This window comes from Diadema setosum, chromosome 2 (genome assembly GCF_964275005.1).
Source record: "Diadema setosum chromosome 2, eeDiaSeto1, whole genome shotgun sequence".
In the NCBI taxonomy this organism is placed as follows: Eukaryota; Metazoa; Echinodermata; class Echinoidea; order Diadematoida; family Diadematidae; genus Diadema; species Diadema setosum.
Genome location: NC_092686.1, coordinates 46203227 through 46224883, shown reverse-complemented (window position 1 = coordinate 46224883; position 21657 = coordinate 46203227). Strand labels below are relative to the sequence as shown.

The window sequence follows — 21657 nt, the reverse complement described above, 5'->3', positions numbered from 1 at the left end:
GTACTCATTAAGGAAGACCCTGTTTCATCATTTGCCTACTGATGACGTTACACCTTTCTTTTCCCAAAGTACCGTCACTCGAGAAGTCCCTAGTCTCAGGCGGACATTTCACATCAATACAATTTGTCTACAGAAATTATAGCCTCGGAGAGTTTGTTTTGCTTTACGGTAACTATCATGTAACAACTGCAAAGTGTCGAATTACGCCATTCAACATTGGCGGAGGGGTTCTTTCCGTTACAGTCCAGAAGGTTCGTTAACGGCAATTTTGTTTCCATCAATTATATCTCTTACATACTTTCCTTATGATTTGTCTTCCTTGCTGATAAATTTCTCATTTTTGGGAACTATTTATAGCTTGAGTTTAACTTAGAAAAGATTATGTGTCTCGGTCCTCAAAACAAGAAAACAAGCCCAAAATTACACATGTTGGGAGCTACAAGTGATACATAACGAGACCATCTTTTCCGATACTTTGAATGCATTCTGTCGCATGACTTTACGTTTTATGAATAATTTCTCGTAATTGTTAACCGGCATAATTAATATCGACCATCTATTCTAGGCCAACCCAAATAAAGAGTTAAACCTAATGAAAAAAAAAAAAACTTGTCACGATCTGAGAAACATAGATCCATCTATCTTATTGTTGAGTTTTTGTTCATCATAAACGTGGCGAAAATGCAAGAATCAAGAATTTCATTTCGTCAAACAGTTGAAGTCTTCATGAAACAATTGAAGTCTTCATTATATTCATGGATGAGCAATATACTCTGGTGCGTTTGACTAAATTTGTCTTGCAAAAAAGCACAGGACAATATGCTGCTCATTCCGAGCATTCAGTAAATCAGTATTTTTTCTTCTCATTTTCACTAATAAGGTCCCACTTATGACAATTCAAGAGCAAGATAATATTAATTGAAAGCCTTAACTTTGGAATATTATACATTTTAGGAGAAATATTGTGAGGTCATTTTGAAGGAAAGCAATAATGATCAATGTTTTAGCTTGAAGATCATGTGATCACACTGATTCATAATTTTCAAGGTTTAATACTTTATATGGTAATCTAAATATATCTGTATCATGGCTTGACCATCTATACGAGATAAAAAACACAAGATTGTGAAAGGGAATATGTCCACAGTTAAAGTGACCTTTCCTTTACCTTGTTTTATTTTAATTTATTTGATAACTGGTGAATACTATAGAAGAAGACAAACGGAAATTCAAATGCAATACTGAAATAAAAAACCGGGTGCACCTGAGGAAATGACAAATAGAAAACACACACACACACACACACACACACACAAAACACCGCAAAATAAGGCTGAACTGGTGAAATACACATTCATGTATCATGCATAAGGATTCCCAGAAAACACATTTAGTTTAAAAATTAGGAACATATATTTACAATGATTCCTACTTGGGGAGGAAAAAATATCTAAAATGCTCACAGCAAAAGAGCGCAGGAGGAGAAAATTAGAGTGGGATGAGAATTAGAGGAGTAGTGTTAGGAAGAATTCTCCTGCGAATACAATTTTAATATGATTACAATTGTATTTATGCAAAAGCAATAAACGTGCAAAGGCTGCTTACAACGAGTCATTAAAGCAGCCCTACTCATACAATTGAATTACTGAATCCCTGTAGAAAATAAATGGCAAAATAACAGGACAGAGGTTTCTTCGATTTTTTGCGTCATCAGCAGAAATTCGTTGAATATGAAGTACTGGCCCTTTTCAATTCTTTATCTTAGATTTTCTTTCCTTCGGATTTCTTCCGTAAAATGATGCAATTAACCCATTTCTAGTTTTAAAAAGCTTGGGAAAATAAAGAGATGAACCGAGTCAGTATCGTGTCTAAGGTAAGAGAGTTAAACTCATTATGTTTGTAAAAATAGGCTTTCACGCGGGAGTTTGACCATAGTTAAAAACCATAGTAGATCGTCTTCATGTTTGGACGGAAACGTGGATGACCAGTAAGCGCGCCTTTTTGTTTATCTTGTGTCTGTCTTGTGTGCACGTGTATTTCAAACCAGACGTCGATGAATCTTGAGTATGATATCAAGATCATTGTCTGGATTTCAAAAATAGAGCCAAATAAACAAGGTTGCATTAATGATTAAGTCTGAGCGGTAGGAGAGAAACGACTTGTTATTGATGACACGATGTATAGGCGCTCTCATAAATAGGTCGATTTCCTGATGAAACGAACATTTTCAGTAGATTACCGACGGGTATAATATGCTGCCGTTTTGCGACGAAAGGACAATAGACGTAAAATCTGTGCGTTTTCTTTGTTTAAAGGTCAAAGGAAATCTGCCCCAGTAGTTTCCCCCTACCTTTGAGTACTCGCCTTTCACGGCGATTGCATCATCTTTGTAAAACTATTTTCCTGTTTTAATTCAACTCCCATCATCCTCTTTGATTGTAACAAAGTACAAAATCACGAAACAACATCAAGAAAAAATGTCAATGTATCAGGTGCTACTTGGTCGTTTATTTTTATTTTTTTCTTTGCAGCAATGCTCTATCTCAAAGTGTTGTTTACCGTCCTCTTCATTATGTTCATCTGTATTTTAATGATGAAATAAATCTCGGATAGAGGAATTATTATTTTTTTTTTTTTACCACATCTAGATCAAAATCAGTGAAAAGTACTGTGAAATCAATATAAATGCATGAATGAAAACGGAATTGCCAAGGTTCAGACGCGTCAATAAAGAGCAGCTCAGCTGTTCCTTCTTGGATTCCCTTTATGGTATGTTTAAGAAAATTGATCACATTAAACACAGGTTACTTACCAAGTGCCTAGCTTCCATCGATCAAATAAACCAACAATCAGCAAAGTGAAAACCTGGATTAAACACACACAGACACACAGACACACACACACACACACACGCAAGCACGCACACAAGCACGCATACACACGCAAAAAGAAACCCTCAATTACTATCCTCCTTTTCAAAAGAAGACTTAAGAGAGATTTCTTGGGCTATTTGAGATTATAGTCAGTGAGGAATAAGTAATGGACCCCGAGGGCTGTTTTCTTCCGTTTAGCGATATTGTGTTATCCCAAGGAGCTTGAAGCTTCGTGGTTTAATATCCACGTGGAGAAAGGCACCCGCTGTGAATGCGAGTACCCTCTCTCGCTTACCACGATATACCTCTGCCCAATACGAATGCAACAGGGAATTTGGCAGATGTTCCGCCAAGGAGCAAGCGCCTTGCTTTCCAGGAAATTTCGAACCGCCTTGCAGACACCTCTTCGGCTGGTTGACACCAGGCTCCACAACATTGATCAGTAAGGATATGAAGACATGCCGATTTGTGTTTGTTTGTTTGTTTGTTTGTTGAGAAGGGTGAGGCATCACGGATTCTGTTTAATTGAAAGAATAGATTCTCTGTCGTTACACATTTTTGTGAAATATGCTTTTGTGGCATTTCGCCTCCCCAAAGAATATTTTAGCGTATTTATAGATGTCATCTCTTTTCATGGACATTTGGCAGCAAACATATCATCAAAATTATAGAGAAGATTTTTCTCCTTTAAAAATCTCATTTATTTCTGTTATTTTCATCCCTCTTCGTTCTTACGATCAGACACCTTTTGCCTCTCCTTAGTACTAATCTGAAATCTATATTATATGCTAATGTGACCAAATAAATCAATTATTTGCTTTTGTGGTCGTTTTCAGTCATAATATGCTTGATTATTCACGACAAAATTATCGATTATTGGACTTGTTGGAAACCTTTAATTCTCCTATTATACAAGGAGAGAGAGAATGAGAGATAAATATACCACACTCATTTATAAATCATCCTTTTGTTTGTCTCTCCATCTCCCTCTTATCCCATCCCCTCTTTCTCTCTCTCTAATTCTCTCTCTATGTATGTATGCATGTGTGTATGTGTGTATGTTCTCCTTTGTTTTCTTTGTATGTTTGCAGGTATGTACCATTGAAATTCATGGTGATATGGAGTTCATCTGAGGAGACTTACTCATGCCGACAAATGAAGCTTTTTTTAAAGAAATCTTATCTGTTTGTTCAAGTGGCGCCATCACTCTGCACCGTCAAACCTCCCACCGTCATTAGCACACACATTACCTCTATCCTCAGAATAGCGTGAGGACAATTAATGAAATTGTCATAACAACGGCTTTGTCACACGGCGCTTATGGAGCTGGTAATTTGTTGTCATTTGTTCGCCCAACCGAAAACAGCAGGTGTGTATGTATTTGTTGTCTTTTTGTATTGTTATTCAAAAAGAATTGAAGTAGTGCAGGGAGAATTGCAAGAGGGCAGGATTGCTCTTCTGTTAGCAATTAGATTTGGCGCACTGTTCTTTTCTTTTATTCTGAGTAGGCCTATACGCTACGGAGAAGAATACATGGAATCCCAGGGAAAGAAGAAGACTTCTGTTGGAAACTATGCGTTAAGTCCGTAACGACTTTTGTCTGTCCCGTTTATTTTTACATGTTCATTCATCTTGTGCTATGAAAGATTTCAATAATTATTTTGTCTCCCTCTGTATAAATGTATTTTAAAGATCCGAACTGGTAATAATATATATATATATATATATATATATATATATATATATATATATTACAAATACATTTGTACAGTAGGAAACAAAGGATTATAATCTTTCATGAACACATCTTCACCCCCCCCCCCCCCGGCTTGAATAATCACTTGATTTCATTTGATAAACCTTCTCCGCCTCGCGCTACTTAACATAATGATGTTGGCATTTCAGTGCTTAGGTATTCGTTCCAAGTTCATCGTGTCACTGCCGGCAACATGGATAGCCAGGTGGTAGTGTCGTTGACCAGAAAGCAGAAGATGACAGGTTCGATTCCCATTGCTTCTTTTTTTCCAGACATGTTTATCTTCATATTCAGAATGCCTCATCTATTGAATCATTTAGAATTCTTTCAATTTAAAAAGTGATCTGTTTAATCAGTGGTATTTTTTTTTTCTGGAGGCGCACACAGTCAGTTATTAATTATTGTATCACTGTATCACTTGTATTTTCTTCTCCTTTTTTTGTTACTGTTATTTTCGTTTTGCATTGTCAAAATGTTATTGTGTTTTCTAGTCGTCTTGTATCAATAGCATCAGTGCGCTTAGAAACACCCGTATATATAAAGCGCCATATAAATGCAATTATTATTATTATTAGTGGTAGTAGTAGTACTAGTAGTATTGTTATTATTATTATTATTATTATTATTATTAGTGGTAGTAGTAGTACTAGTAGTATTGTTATTATTATTATTATTATTATTATTATTATTATTATTATTGTCATTATTATTATTATCATTATTATTATCATTATCATTGTAAATCAGCAGCTGCGATCTTACAAATGCATTTGTACAGAGGGAGACAAGAGATTAAAAATCTTTCACAGCACATCTAAACTCCTATGCTTTAATAATTTCTTGATTTCCTTTATTGATCTTCATGGTTGTGTATGGTATGTCATTTAATCAATACTTCAGCAAGTTTTGCATAAGATGTGATAAATAAACGTCATGGTTCCATGAAGCTCAAGAACTCGAATTCTTAAATCTACATGTTTCCTAGTTTCGATAGTGATCAATGCACACACATCAAATTTGCGTATGCATTATTTATGTGTTTCATATGAGTAAAACTTATCATCATTAACCTTAACAAAGTAAATATATATAACGAATTATATAATATAATATCATCTATTTATCGTGTTTATACAAATATAAACACATACATGTACGTACACACACACATGTAAATATTATATATATATATACAAATGTAATGTATACCACTGTACATAGAACTCAGTCATTAGATTTTAGTTGACAGTGGAAAGATTTAGTCTCTGGGTTTTACTTCTTTTTTTTTTTGAGAAACGTAAGATACGCTTAAATGAAACATAGCGATCAACACACACGCACACACACACACACACGCACGCACACCTAACGTGCGTATGCATTATTTATGTGTTTCATATGAGTAAAACTTATCATTATTAACCTTAACAAAGTAAATATATATAACGAATTATGTAATATATATAATCTATTTATCGTGTTTATATAAATACACACACATGCACGTACGTACATACACACACACACACATGTAAACAATATATATATATATATATATATATATATATATATATATATATATAGTATTGCATGAACTTCAATATTCTTCGTCTCCATTAAGTTCCATAAATGAGAATATACTTCTATCGTGTTAGAAGAGACATACATTGCAAGGCGACATAATATAGTCCGCAAAGGGAAAAGTAAAATGATTGTTCACCGAAAGGTGTACTTACAAAACTTCCCCGGATTCCTTGGACTTTTTTGTCCCAAATTTAAATCTCTCACTGGAAAAAAAAATAATGACAGAAATTTGTAGGCTTCTGTTGTCTTTATAATAGACCGGGAAAAAACTCGGATAAATTATTTTTAAAGATGATCATTAAGTTCATGCGCAATATCGAGCACACATCATAGTTCGAAGCAAAAAGGCAAATCGTTGGATAGGATGATCTCCTTTGAGATTATGTTCTCTTTTATTTACACCACTCGATGAAAGAACCATTTTTGACATGAAATATTGTAATCATTTAACGTTACACACGAGCGTAAAGAAAATAGAATAACTTTATGCAAGAAGACAAGACCCAGTCATAATAAAGCATACTTACATGAAAACGACGTTTTAACTCTTGCTATTTACAACACGCCTATATAACAAATACATGTATTTATTGATTATCATCTATTGTGTCTAGCATGTCTAGAGCGTACTCCTGTAAAAATATCTCGACATTAGCGACTTGGTCGGAAGTAAAAACCACAGTTTTGATACCCGAGAAAGAGATTTTGCGCATCCAAAGTCTACTTCTGCATTATCAAAAGGTAGATTACTGCTCTACACATAATACTGTGGAAAGCTGACCGTGTTTCATAAATCTGAAAAATTTGAATAGAACACTAAACAATTGCACAATCTTACCTGATTTTGTAAGTAAACTTGCCCGTAAATTTTGGAATGTATTACCCTTTAAAAACTTTTCTTCTAGGGACTTTGCAATACAGCAACAAAATATTTGGAACAGCAAGGCCGCATAGAATCAATATCATACATCATCGATAATCTCCTTGTACGAATACAAAAAAGTGAGAAACATAGAAAAAAAAAACGCAACCATTTGATAGCATTACATTTATGAATGCATTTACTTCACAGAATTTATTATACAATATCAGCACTCAATTATCCGCATGAACGGATACGATGGCGTTATCACTGTGCGCACTTGGACTATGACAGTAATCTACAATAGATTCTTTAACAACAACACAACAGCACACAAAACGAACTGAGCACACTTATATCAATGCTACTTCTAGCACTTCTTGACCGTTGAACCCGAAGATATCACTAAAGATGTACAGTTTTGTAATCGATAGCTTGTTATGTTGCCAGATCTTTTATATGAGCCTGAAAAAAAAAACTGTACTCATGTTCCTTACAATTTATGCGATCAACAATGAACTACAGAGTGACCCATTTATCCTACGTTTACATCAGATTTTCAAATTATAAGTTACTACAATCTGTTAGGCGGCAAACGTAAAAAAAGAGGGAACCGCTTGGTTACATGTTGTGCAGCTTGCATATTCTATACACGAACAAAACAGCCACGGGACATGCTGTGGGGTTGGAGTGGGTGTAGGGCAGTGTATTGAATATATGTAATGAATTTTCTTCAGATTTGTTCTGTTTAATTGACGGACAGTGAGTATGAATTTGTCTTCTTTTTAACTTCACCTATGTAGACGCAACTGATCGAGTTAAATCGTGGATAATAGGAGATAGTTATCACTTTTGCCAGTGTAATTTTAGTATAACTGTGTGCGTGTTTTAGCAATCTGCTTGGCAGGATTTTCGTAGAGATGGTACATTGTTATCCTCATTTCTCTATTACCGAACGAAATGCTCATAAAAACACGAAAAGAAAGTTGTAATGAATGTTCAGCAATAAGCATGACGTTCACATTATTTAGAGGAAGAAGCCAAAATAACTATCAAGGAATTAAACTATACATTATAATGGCATATAGTATTATAGTGTTTTCTCAGTTATCACGTACGCATGGGTAAACATCTCTGGAGAATGCTATCAATATAATCCTGCAAACTTTTTTTTTCTTTGTTTTTAAGAATAGTGATCAGGAAGTTCGTCTTGCCGTGTTCTTCTTACCACAGCGGTTCACAAAGGTACTTTGAGGTTGACCGGACGACTTCCGCGAATTGTTCATCGTTATACCTTCTGGCATTTCCTGTTCGATGAGCACTGAAAAGTCTTGTTGCACCCCAGGCAATCCGAGTTACTCTTACATGGCCGATCTTCAATAGCGTCATCACACCCCTGAAAAGGAAAAAAATGTTTGGAGATAAGCTATCAAAATGACGCTTGAGATAATTACAATGTGACATTGACCGAACATGTAAAGACACCATTTCAATCTATGCAGTGAGTTTGGGGGAAAAAATCACACTTGTTCATCTGTCAAGTTGAATCAAGGTGACACATTTTGAAACGATATGTATCATTGTGTCTGAATATCATGGACGCAAAAACTCTTTGCTCTTACTTTGATTTGATTCCAACGTGCAGTACATTTGTTATGATGAAACTCCAATAAACGCCAAAGAAACTACTAGTATATAGATTTTGATAAAAATTTTGATTAAAAAAAAAAAACGTCTGTCATTGTTCAAAATTGCTTCTTCGTCGATAGTTGACGGACTGGAAACTCTAAAAAGGCAAACAGGTCTTTATTAAAAGGCAACAAAGTATCATTTCCCTGTACGGGTTATTTGTATGAAAATGATAGCTTTGCATAGAATCTTGTATTAAAAATTTTCCTTGTTAATCATCAATGCAAGTCGTTATCATTGTCTATCATTGTCTTCAATGATTGTGAAATGTGGCTCAATACCATGACTCAAGGTTAAACACCATTTTTTTTTTCTGGACCGTGGGAGAGGAGGCATATCCGGCCGTACACAGTATTTCTTTTGACAAGTCACATCGGAAAATTCTTACAACATGACATTAATGAGAGAAATACAATCTAACAAGTAGTACAACCCTTACGCAATCCCCCCACCCCACCATCAGCACCCTTGCCTCACCGTAACGTCAATAAGTTCCTTTTTGTACGGGGAATATTAGAAAACTGCGGATGTCTCACCCTTTTTCTGTCCCTGAAGAGACCAAACATCCCGGCGAAGGCGCCTGAAGAGGACGAAGAGGAGGAGGACTCCGCATCCTCCTGTTCAGTCTCTGGCTGAGGATACGGCACGAAGGACATGAACCAACCGTCCGATGTGTCTGTGCCACTCCTCTCCGTTTCACTCGGAGAGACAAAGGTGCCGAAGTCTCCTCCAGGAAATGATTCTTCAACAACCCGCGGTGGCTGGCCTGGCCGCACGTGAATTGCTTTGCTGGTGCTCCCGGCTGCAGCTTCTTCAGCAGGGGCTGTATGTCGTGATGGTTTGTACGCTCCCCATACTCCGAAATCATCATCATCGTCATCGTCATTATCACTGGTGGTCTTGGTAGCTGAGGATGTGATGACTCTACTCGGTCCGCTGAAAAAGCCCTTCGATGTGGGTTCCTTTTGAGTGTGCGTCGGGATGGGAGGACCCCACTCTCCAAACCCCTCATCGATCGGCTTTGGAGGCGCGGCCACCCCTGATGCTAAATACGTTTCAGTGGCTGCACCAACGAGGGCATCTTCATCTGCTCCTAGGCGGTGATTTGGCTTGAAGGCGCCCCACACCGGCTTCACGTGACCTTTAATCGTCTGCTTCTCCGTTGTATAGTGGCGCGGTGGGGTGGTCTCTCTTGCGGCTTTATGCGAGCCTAGCGCCAATTCGCGGAGAACGGCTAGCTGGTGATGATGTGGTATGGCGTTCTTGTGCTCGAAATGGTGACGGTGATACTTAGAAGGCGACGCGGTGTGTTTTTTAGGGAACAAAGAGCGAGAATCGACAGTAGAGAAAGCACAAAGCCACATAAGGAAAAGGCTGACTAGCGAAAGCGTTCTGAAGGTTGCCATCACGTATGTTGTCTATGTTCTCTATTTCAAATATCCTCGAAGAATACGCGATACGCACAGTGTCCAAGCGGCTGTGCGTTACTTAAAGACAAAGTCCAGTGATGTGACAATGACCTTTAAAGAAAGAGAACATACAATAAAATAGTTAAACGATCACCAAAGAGTGAACAAAGAATAAAAGTGCCTTTGAGCGTAATCTGTTCGACAAGGTAAGGTTCACTTCATACATTTTCATTCATGTTTATGAGCTGACAGGATTAAAGCAATATGGCTTTGTGTCAACGTCAATCCCAAGACTGAAAGAAAAAAAAAAATCGAAATGCTCTCTCGACATTTTGATGAACGGTCGTTCTTGTAAAGCAAAGGCAAACTCGAAAATTTGATTATATTATTAACTTCTTGTTTAACATTTGATGACAGACAGAGAAAAGTGACAGAATCACGTCTGCAGCGTTTAGGAAATGATAACCATTAATCTAGAAATATTAAAATGACGCGAATGACGTAGCGTCAGTCTTTTTAACTGATTGCAATAAATACACTATTTCATACGCGGTTTATACATCTGTACATCCTTCTGAAAAGTCCTTATGACGCCGTTTGTCAAACGAATGTTGCTCAAAGACAGGTAAATCTAAACAATGACAGGGCACTACGTGAAGAAATGGATCCCTCTTAGATCGATACAAAGTGTTAATATTGCCTGTAGCTTAGGCTGCTCGTTAGTGTGTCTCAACTCCCGGATTATTTCTAACTTTCTATACTATACTGTATTGCTATAGCTGCGTTGCGTAAATTCTTTATCGTCAAATATCGCTGTGACGACAAGTGTGATTTTTTTTTTTTTGTCCGTTCAAATTCGAGTACAATTTCCCGAAAGTAATTCTAACCAGAATGGATAAATTGATCCGGGAAAGTAAGATTTAAAAAAAAAATATCGTGTTACAACAATGTGAATGTGCGAGACCAAAGCATAAAAAACCCCTAAACAAACAAATAAACAAGATAAAAACAACAACAAAACCAAAACAAAGTTTTAATCTGTCATTTTTACATAGATTTCGCACGATCATGTTCTAGTGAAGATATTCTTTCATAAGTACTGATGATGCCAGGTTTAACCTTTTCAAGGCATTGATATAGAATATCAAAACTGTGGACGTTAGTGTCTGTAACAGCGTGTACACTTTGAAAGAAATAAACTCCACTTTTAAGGCTATTTGTTAGAGAGGCAAAATTCAGCTCCCTTCGCTCTATTCATATTCCTTCTTTGGTTTAGTTTCAGAGTTGATGTCCACTTTCTCCCACACAGATCGTGCTGTTCATCGATTTTAAGTAAATCTTCCCTGCTACCTGCCTATCTCAAGACAAGAACATTCAAATAGCCACAAAAGATCCTTTATAAATAATTTCAAGCCAAAAGACGCTTACAGTACAATACATGTTCAACGCTGTAACAAGGCACTTGATGGTCCGATTCTACATTGTAGGAATTTCTTTGGAAGAACCCGTGTCGCTCAAACGTCAAATCAGTTTTCTAAAAGAAACTTATTTGAAAAGTCAGATGCTCAATTGTACACAGAACCGTTTATAAAAATACCATGTGAAAGAGATCAGCTTACATGTGATAGTTTTGTGATATAGTGAAGGCTCCACAGAGCGCATTTTCTTAGCATCTCATGTTAAAGTGCATTGCACTGAAACTATGGAGCTGTTACCGTGTCTTCGACAACTACAGTTATTTTATTCATCACAAGCCATCGAGCGATACGAGAAAACACCTTACGTGTCTTCACCCCCCAACACACACACACACAATAAACACATGTCACCCCTTGCAGTGACGCAGTATAACCGATGAAAATTATAATATTGATCTTTTGTGGATGATTGATTATTGATTATTTGTAATACCAACCGTTGTATACTATTTAAATCCACCTACAAACATTCTATGACTATAAAACACAGAAAAATGACAATTTGTCGGCATTAAACTTGTCTGCTATGATGAATTATCATGATTACTGAGAGAGGTATCAGATGTCTGTGGGTGTGAATAATGTTGATGGCGCCTTAACTTTCGAACATCCTATCCATTTTTTTAATTCTCTCACTATTTATGTCACTTCCATAAACCAAATTATGCGAGCAAACTCTTCATCTCTTTGTCATAAAATCGGAGCTGAACCAGAGTAATCCTCAGATTTTAGATGATGTTATTATCCGCATAGTATCCCATCCTGACCAGATTTAGAATTTATAAACGTAATTCAAAATAATGTGGATCATATCCAAGGTGCAGCAAAAAGGTCACCCTTTTCCCGCACACGTCATCGGAGGGCGTGTGCCGTTACCATGACAATAATCTTTCTTTTCAAGACTTTCGTGGTGTTTTTATTTGTTTTGAGTTTTATTTGTTTGATTTTGTTTGTTTGTATGTTTGTTTGTTTGTTTGTTTGGACGGGCGTTTGTTGAAAAAAAAAAGAGAAAGAAGTGCGTGTCACTGTTAGAATTTGTGAACGACTTGTGAACGCGAAAAATTGAGGGATATACATTAATTTTGTTAAAGGGCTTATGATTTGCTTGGTTTGCTTGTTGAATTATCCGCCAGGGTAACCCGGAAGACTTTTTCATCATTGTGGGAGCTCTTTTCCATCCGTCATTCTGTTTTGTTTGGTGTTTGTTTGGGGTTATTTTTTTTTTTTGACCAACAAATGAATTTTAGGAATCCATTCATTATAGGCCTTGCGTTTCAAAACGTCGAGGTGGGCATACTTTAGGTGGCTGAGCAAGCAAAGCTTCGGACAAACGCCAACCCTAGACTGACAAGCTTCTGTGTACAATGCAATTTGTCAAGCTCTGGAAAGAGACATCCGGAAACAAGGAACTGTAACCTGGTACCTGAGAGGAATGAGATTGGAGGAGGCAACGTTTTGAGGTACAAGGTCACAAACTCAGAACTGCCTCACGTATATAGCAAAGCTTTATACCAGGAACTCTGATCACACTCACTGATTACGTCATCTACATCCAGAGATGGACGACGTTCTGTTTACCAGGACCAACTCTGCCTGAACCTCTGTAGTTAAAGGTTACGTAAGAACGGGCAAATTTAAGAAGATTGTGCAATCATGTTTTTCTTTAAATCTGTATCATTGTCGCGAATTTAGGGCAAGGAGTAAAATCGTTGTTCCTCCATTTTTATCTCTGAGGTCATCGTTAAATATTTCCCGCACGAGTTGCAATACTGCTTTCGTAGCTGATGTTTTACCATATTTGTATCAATATACCTCACCATAACTTGACATAGATGTAAGACACATCACATGTATTTCCCATTTTTCCAATCTCTATCTAATATCTCTAACACGTCTCTTTGCATTGAACTCATTTTCTAATCTCAAGCCCTCCCACTCTGGCACCGCGGATGCTTTGGGCAAACTATTAGGTTTCATTTCTTGGTGCCCCAAATTCCTAGAAATGACAACTTATCAAAATAATAGACCGCGTGACAAAAACACTCCAAAGGACCCATTTACTGATACGAATGACCTCTTCTGCTGTTGCAAAAATTTTTGATCCGTGACTTGGAACACGCAAACATATCGAGTTCTGAAATATGCCCTGCGATCACAAATATCACTTTTACAGACGTGCTTGTCATCATGGACAAATTCCCATGTAATATGTAAGAATTCGTACATGATTGACAAGCACATAAAAAATGTATATCTATTCGTTTGCACCTGCGCAGAGTGATTACCCTCAAAACAAATCAAATTCTTTCAGAGGACTTTCCCCCCTCTAGAGATATTTTTGTTTTCTGCCAGTATAAACACTTACATACATACATACATACCTAGGACTTGTACACTCATTTGTAACTATCAACTGACCTATTTGTTGAGATCTGTTATAGTAATAGTAGCGTCAAGTTTCCGTTGGTTTTCATTTAGCACTTCAGGTTTTCACCGAGCTCTCCACTTCAGAATTTATTCTGAATCTATCTGCTCATGTGCAATCGACAATCATTAAAACTAACTTAGGATATGATTGAAATGTCAATGAAAGTGTGAGAAGATTAGCAGAGCATTTTCATATCAATTATAAAGTTCCGTAATAGGATATGATACGAACAAGTTGATGCGCGAATATGGACCGAGATAGCAATTCGGCAAAATTCGAAAATTGCAAACTAACTTTTCTATGAAACGTAAGGGTGATGTAATGTCTGTCCCCATGCTTAGAAAAAAAAAGTGAAAGCATGACGCGTTCGATGAGATTGTTGTTGTTTTTTCAACACAGATCCAACCGACATGCAGTATTTAATTCTGACTGACTGAGAACAAAGAATAGCATTTCTGCTAGAACAACATATCTGTCTAACCATGAAGCTACAATGTAGCTCCATAGTCTAACATAACTTATCGAATCTCCCTTCTCTATGCAACATGGACGGCACAAGAGTTGACTTTAAGTGATAGTTTGCCACCCTTGAATCTCTGAAGCCTGCTTATGTGCATTCGATGTGCAAAGAAGGTAAACAGTTACATGCCTGGTGTGTGGATAGTGGTACATGTATGACGTTAGATCCAATTCTGGCTTGTAACAATGGTCTGACCACCTGTCCATGGGGAAAACGGTTTCTCCGGGCTGGACTGATCATCAGTAAAAACGAACACCCTTCATCAGTTAATTCATACATTTGAAACAGAATCATGACGGCTCTCTAATAATGATATTCGATGAGGGAGTATTTGAGTATTCTTTGATCTCGATGATTTACAGGCGGGTGATTACAGCTTCCAGACAAATCCTCCAAAGCCTGTTAATCAAGCTGCTCAGGTGCGTGGGTTAACAGGTATATCATTTCACAGCACAGGTGGAATATTTCCTTTTTCTCCTGCCTGTCTCCTTAAGGTTTAGCTCCCTTCTTCCTTGTCTTTATGCACCTACAATATGACCCATGCATCTACTTATCTATCCCAAAACTCTCGTGAAATCCAACTAGCTTGCTCGTTAGCCGTGGTCCTGATATATTACATTTCCTGGATTGAACTCTACTCTGATTCATTGATTGGAGAAACACGAGCCGATCAATACTGTCATATCTTCCTTAACCCATTACTTGCTGTTAGTACGCATATCCACCGTTTCGACAAAGTGAGATATAATTGAGTACAATATCTTTACGTTCCTACAACTCGCATAAACATCGTGTGCCTAATGTGATGTTGTTTTTCTTGTATTGTAAATTGCCAGTTTTCTAAACTCTTTCTTCCTTCTCGAGCCGGTCACATGTTTGCACAGTGTCACACGATTTCACCATCTCATTTAACTGGGATGCCATCTCGCCGAAATTATCTCCAGCGCTTGCTTATCACGCCTTCTAGAAATAACTTCCATCTTAATCAAGACAGATGGCAGTGACAAGTAATTACCTGTTGTGGGAGGTGTGGGGAGAAGAGAATTCTGCCTGTCGACATTTCATTACAGGTGGTGGAATATTGCAATTTAGTTTCATCCATATTTTTGGGTCGCTCTTATGAAACAGGCTAATTATTCTCCAAGAGTCCAAAATTTATGTTTTCTTTGCCTGACGACTGAAAACATATCATACTTCAATTTTCGTAGCAAAACATTTGCATATTGTTCTTTGGAGAGTTCTCTGGCTATATTATTTCCATCATATCATTTCCCGCCACTCACCAATTTCCTTTCCCTTCTTGTAATTTGAAAAAAAAAAAAAACCCCAGCAATTTCATGGATAACTTTGCTGATTTATTTCTGTGTACGTCGCAACAGCGTGCCCTTTTGCACTGTGATGAAATTAGATTATTCTACAACTAGAGCAGATATATTTGATTTATGTGCATTAAGACTTTAGTTCCGGGCTGTCAGTATAGTAAATGCAATCTCATCCGTATTTAGATAAGATTTTTTAACCATTTCAAAATACAATGGAAATTAAGATTAAAAAGATTATGCATTTGTTGCAGATGCTTGCTCATTTCAACTCAAGATGTCTATTCCGTGTAAACATTTTGATAGCGAACTAGTGACAACATACAGGCGGACTAACAAATCACGAGGGAGTGACGGCGCATGCAATTTGTAGAATTTACGGCAAAAAATGATCGGGAAAAAGTTTAGATTTGTTGTTCTCGATTTACAGTAATGGTCTTTTACTTATAAAGTTACAACCGAACCACTTGAAACAATCTCACCTGCTATTTGAACATACCAAGTTTCAAGATTTTTTTTTCTTTCAAACTCAAAGACACAACTTGTCTTTCCATGGGGCATTCCATTTTCACCTTATTGTAGCTTCATAGTTATTTGAATGGGAATCTAGTATCAAATATCAGAAAACTGATCAGATCCAATTTACGCGGGAAATGGCGGGGCTCTCGCTTTCATCAAACCACTGCTAAAATAAGTCGGTGCTTCAGTTCGCAGACATGTATACCTGACTGCGTTATGTCATAAATGCGTAATGGTACAGAAATCACGGCACGAAGAGATATCTGAATGCTCTATATGCTAATGGAAGGTACTAGGCTTATCCCACTGCGTGTTCGCATAGGACGTACCTATATAGCTTGCTATAACATGAAAGATATCTTTAAAACAGGTATTTCTGTTTGGAGAAAGCTTAAACGTAGTTACAATAACAATAACAGTAACTATAACGAGCAGCGAGTAAAACAGTCTCTGACTGGAGTAAAAGAAACACTGACACTGAACCGTTGGCAATCGGTGTCGCTCGGTATAGTTCAAATTATTGAAATGAAGTCTGCAACCCATCACTGCGAATCAACAAAACGTTTCCGACAGAAAAGATGTCGGGTAATCAAGCTCCAGTGGCAGATAACGACTTTTAATAAAGCATAATTTTTGAACATTGCTACGATATATCTCCTGCCAGCTGTAATATCTGTAGGAAAGGGATTGTGTTACTGATTTTGCCGGACAAAGCACGAGTAATTTCTGATGGATGAAATCGTAAACGACAATTAGGCAATTAAACTTTCAAGTCCGTAATTAATTAGTTAATTCGTACTGGTAATCCTTTGGTCTCGTATGCTATACAATGTGAAAATTTGGGTCAACGAAAATTGATTTCGACGTCATAACAGTAACAATCGATGAAATCTGACCAAGTCTACAATATCAAAGGCAAATTCAGCTTGCATGCGGAGTAAATGCGAATGAGGTATATAGAAGGGAAACGAATGTTCAGCCACAGTGAAAGGCAGATAAAACATCGTAACTGATATTAAGTCCAAGGTATACACCTGCTCGTTAGGTGGTCGAAACACAGCCCACTTCCTGAGGGATGGAAATCAAATTAGGTATGTATGAGACCGCTTTTCACCAACCACCCGAGTAGTATATGCTTTTCTATATCCTAATTCCTTTCAATAGTTAAAACAACGTGCGCCAGCCTCTCCTTCTAAAGCCTGAGGATTTTTCGATATAACATTGTACTTAGAAACCACTTTATAAAATGTTAAGAGAATCATTTCTAAGAGGAATTCAAGGTTTATTTGATGAAAATCGGTGTTGAAATGGCTGACACATCCGTAAACAAAGTAAATTAAAGCAATACTAATATTAGAATTATATATTATGCTCTTTCATATTTCTTAAGAGGTTTCTCATTATCTCAAAAAATCATAATAAAAAACTTTGGAAACCTGAAGCCCCATTTCAACTCAAACTGTATCATGTGTGTGTGTGTGTGTGTGTATGTGTGTGTGTTTAGGCCTACACGCTGATACTTGTTTTTATTGGTGTTCTGTTCCCTACTTCATGTTATTGGGGTGGATTGTTTCTCTCTTTTTTTTTTTGTGAGTGCCGCCAATAGACACGTTGAAAAAATAATGCAACACATTATAGTGCCCGCAGGTTCGCGTGTGTGAGTGTGAGTGTTAGTGTGCGTGCGTGCGTGTGTGTGCGTGTGTGTGTGTGTGTGTGTTCCCATGCAAGTTGTTAATGCACCATTTGCCATTTTGCAATCTTTACAGTATAGCACCATTTTTTTTTTCTTTTCTTAGATTCACCAATGTGATGACATTGGAATGACGTTAACACGTGGCTGTTCCAATCTAATTGATGGCCTGGAGAAAGAGGCCGGGTCTCTCTCCGTATTCACATCACCATCTTGACCGTAATTCGATGGCAGACATTTTTCTTCTTTTTCTTTGTCCTTCTTCTTCTTCTCCTTCTCCTCCTTTTTACTTTTCTATTTTTCCTTTTTCCCCTCTTTGTGCGATAACGCCAATAGGTGCATGCAATAGAATACCTCTTAGAGCGAAGCTATAAATAGAATCCATCTTAAATGAGGACAATATCACTTGAAATGTCTTTCTGTACTATTGATTTTTTTTTTCTTCTCTTCAGTATGAATACATATTCATGGCTAACAGAATACTTCGCTCAACCTCGTGTTTCGCATTCACATCACACAGAATGCCATTCGGCAGCTCTCCGTTTTACGGTGACCATAATAAAGAGTGACGTGCTTTTTTTTTTACTGGTATCATTATTATCATTATTTTTTTATTTGATGTCACTAAGCTTCAACATGAGTTGCTGTAGTATTCCCTTTTTCTTTCTCTTTTTGCGTGTATTCACCTGTCCCTGGAAGAAGCAGTGGTTGTATTCCATGAGTGGATGAAGTTTCAGCAGAGGCAACCTCTTTGATATAAATAAGGGGTCATCATTTTGTTCGTCTGTTTTGTTTTCTGTGAGAAATGGTAGTTTTATGGATTTTACTCTGAGAATATACATATACATATATATATATATATATATATATATATATATATATATATATATATACATATATCAACAGTAAGTGATAAAAAGTCCGAGATGTTTTGGCAGCCTTGTCAAGCAGTGAATCTTCCAACAAGAACACTGAAGTTGTATTTTCATCTTTAATCTTGTTATCAAGAATCATATCCATATTTTTGTGCATTAAACGAGAGACAAAAACATGCATGGACGAGTTATTGGAAATCAAGTGTATGCTACTAAATGGGAAAAAATGAAATGCGTATCACTTTTTTCTGTCATTGGAACAGACCTCTTTTACATCAGTAGTGATAATTCCAATTCATTCACACGTTTCATCTTATTCAGGGTAATATCGACTCTAAAAGTCCTAGGCTCCTCACATCCTGTCACGTTGGTAAACTTAGTGTCCATTTCGTTATTTTCGAGTTTTAACAGATTGACCAATATTGAGGGTTGCCATCACGACCCACTATCATTACACTATCATTACATCTCGTTTGATCTGTTGGCGGTCCGATATTTTGATTAAAAATGTTGAAGCTGTCGGTGTCGTGCGAAATTACTCATTAATGTTAGTCATCATAGGGTCGTTTGTTTGAGACAGCGCGATGAATAAACAGACGCCTCCGCGAATGCAGGGATAAAAACTTCATTAGACACAGATGTCAGAAAGGATAATGCACACGGTGTTGCTGCAAGAGCTAGTATCATGGTGCCGAATTTCTCTCCATAAACAATAATTCATGTTTTGTGACTATTCTTGATGTCCACCTTGGTTAGCGGTGTATTTTTTTTTCGAGGAATCTGCAGGTGAGCGCAACTGTTCATTGCACATAATTTATCAACCTGTCATGTCAATTAACTTCGAGGATATAATGTTTCATTCCTTTCTATCATTATATTACCCATTCAAAAAATAATCTGACCCATGGTACAATGCAACTTGAGGAGACGAGTAATATAGAATGAATAAATCAAATACAGCAAGGTCGCGAAAATGGAAATCAAAGTGAATTGATTATCTATTCATTAATTCATCTATCTGTCTACCTGTCTATCTATCTATCTATCTATCTATCTATCTATCTATTTATCTATCTATCTATCTATTTATCTATCTTATCTATCTGTATATACACATACATGTATGTATGTGGGTATGCATGTGTGTGTGCATGTGAACATAAATTAACAAAAACGAAACAAAATGCTCCCTCTACAAAGTAAACAAAGAACGATGATATAGAGTACAATTTGACTCCCAATATTCATAAGATTCGAGCACAAACTATTAATGGAAATCAGAATGAATGTATCGTTTCTCATTACAGGTTAAGATGGATTTAAAAACCTTACGGCGGCGTAGAATTGAGAACGAATGCAGGGAGAAAAAAAAAGTTATGACTCATCTGCTTGGAAAGATAAATGCTTAAATTTTGCTCGTCTGTGTTTTGACAAGCCAGTTTTATTGCTTTACAGCATTTCAGATTATCTACAAGTAATCACTTGTAGTGACACGATCAAGGGGACCTGTCACTTCATCAAGATACCTATTGAAAAAAAAAATCTTCCCCTTTATATGGGAGACAAATGACGTGATGATTGAATACACAGAAAACAGAAAATGGATTTAAGATTCTGCAGGAGATTTGACAACTTGTTGTGATTGCTTTACTTTGATTTCACGTCACATCTATCACACCTTATCGGCGTGCTTGACAGAAGTACTATGATCTGAACCGCCCCAGCAAAACAATAATCACTTTAAGACAACGTATTCACTATCAAAGTTAAATGCATACCCCTTGCATTGTTAACATCCATCCGACCCAATCTACAGACAAGGCAATAGAGAGAAACATTTTGTATCATCGAAACTGTAAAATACATTGTCTGTCTCTCTGTCAGGAGAATCAGGCACTAAGATCATATCTTGGATGTTACAGAAGACCTTAAGATGAAAGAATGATACTAGCTCAGCTCACGGTTAAACGTGGGTACTTTATGCCAAGGAAGATGAAAACGACAAATAGCAAACAAGGGTAACTTAAGGTAGGAGGTTAGTCAAATAACTATTTTGCCAGAAGCAATGATAAGACGATTACAAATGTATTGTTTCTCTTTGGAGTGATAATGTATCATCTAATCGTTAAGCGCACGCAGATTAGTGATACGGACCTTGAAACTTTGAGCCCTGTGTTGGCAAGGGGAATTTCAGGATGTCAAAAGCAAAGCTTGGCACTTTGAAAAGATCATGGATGAAATCTACCAAAAAAGGGGGGATTATAATCATATCTGCGAGACTCACCTGGGTGATGGAAATTTAGATCAGTCTTTTCTGCATTCAGCCTTAAATCAGTTCATCGCGATCTTTTTCTCTCTCTCCGTCGGTCTCTTTGTCTGCAAAAGTGTCTTAATGTCCTCTGAAGTGGTAGCACCGATTCCCACTCAGCTGCACGGGTGCACGTGGAAAGCAGAGAGCCTCACAAGCGGCAGATCGAACCTCCGGAGCACATCTATAAGACATGAAACGTACCGATTTCTGCGTGTGAATGGGCGTGACACAGAGAGCAGTGGAGAGAGCAGTTCCAATGATGGTACACTGACATGAAGAGCGTGTCCACATCACTGGGCGACCTCACGAGAATCATCTGATTTCGAGTGAGTTTGGAGCTGGTA

The 21657-nt window shown here is 37.2% G+C and overlaps 1 protein-coding gene across 1 annotated transcript; it reads right to left on the bottom strand.

Annotated features, from left to right (window-relative positions):
- Window positions 1–8336: 8336 nt before the first annotated feature.
- Window positions 8337–10170, bottom strand: LOC140245715 (uncharacterized). Its single transcript, XM_072325254.1, has 2 exons — window positions 9301–10170; window positions 8337–8471 (listed from the first exon to the last, which is right to left on the bottom strand). The coding sequence occupies exons 1-2, from the start codon at window positions 10168–10170 to the stop codon at window positions 8364–8366; spliced, it is 978 nt and encodes a 325-aa protein (XP_072181355.1). The 3' UTR covers window positions 8337–8363.
- Between the last annotated feature and the right edge of the window lie 11487 nt (window positions 10171–21657).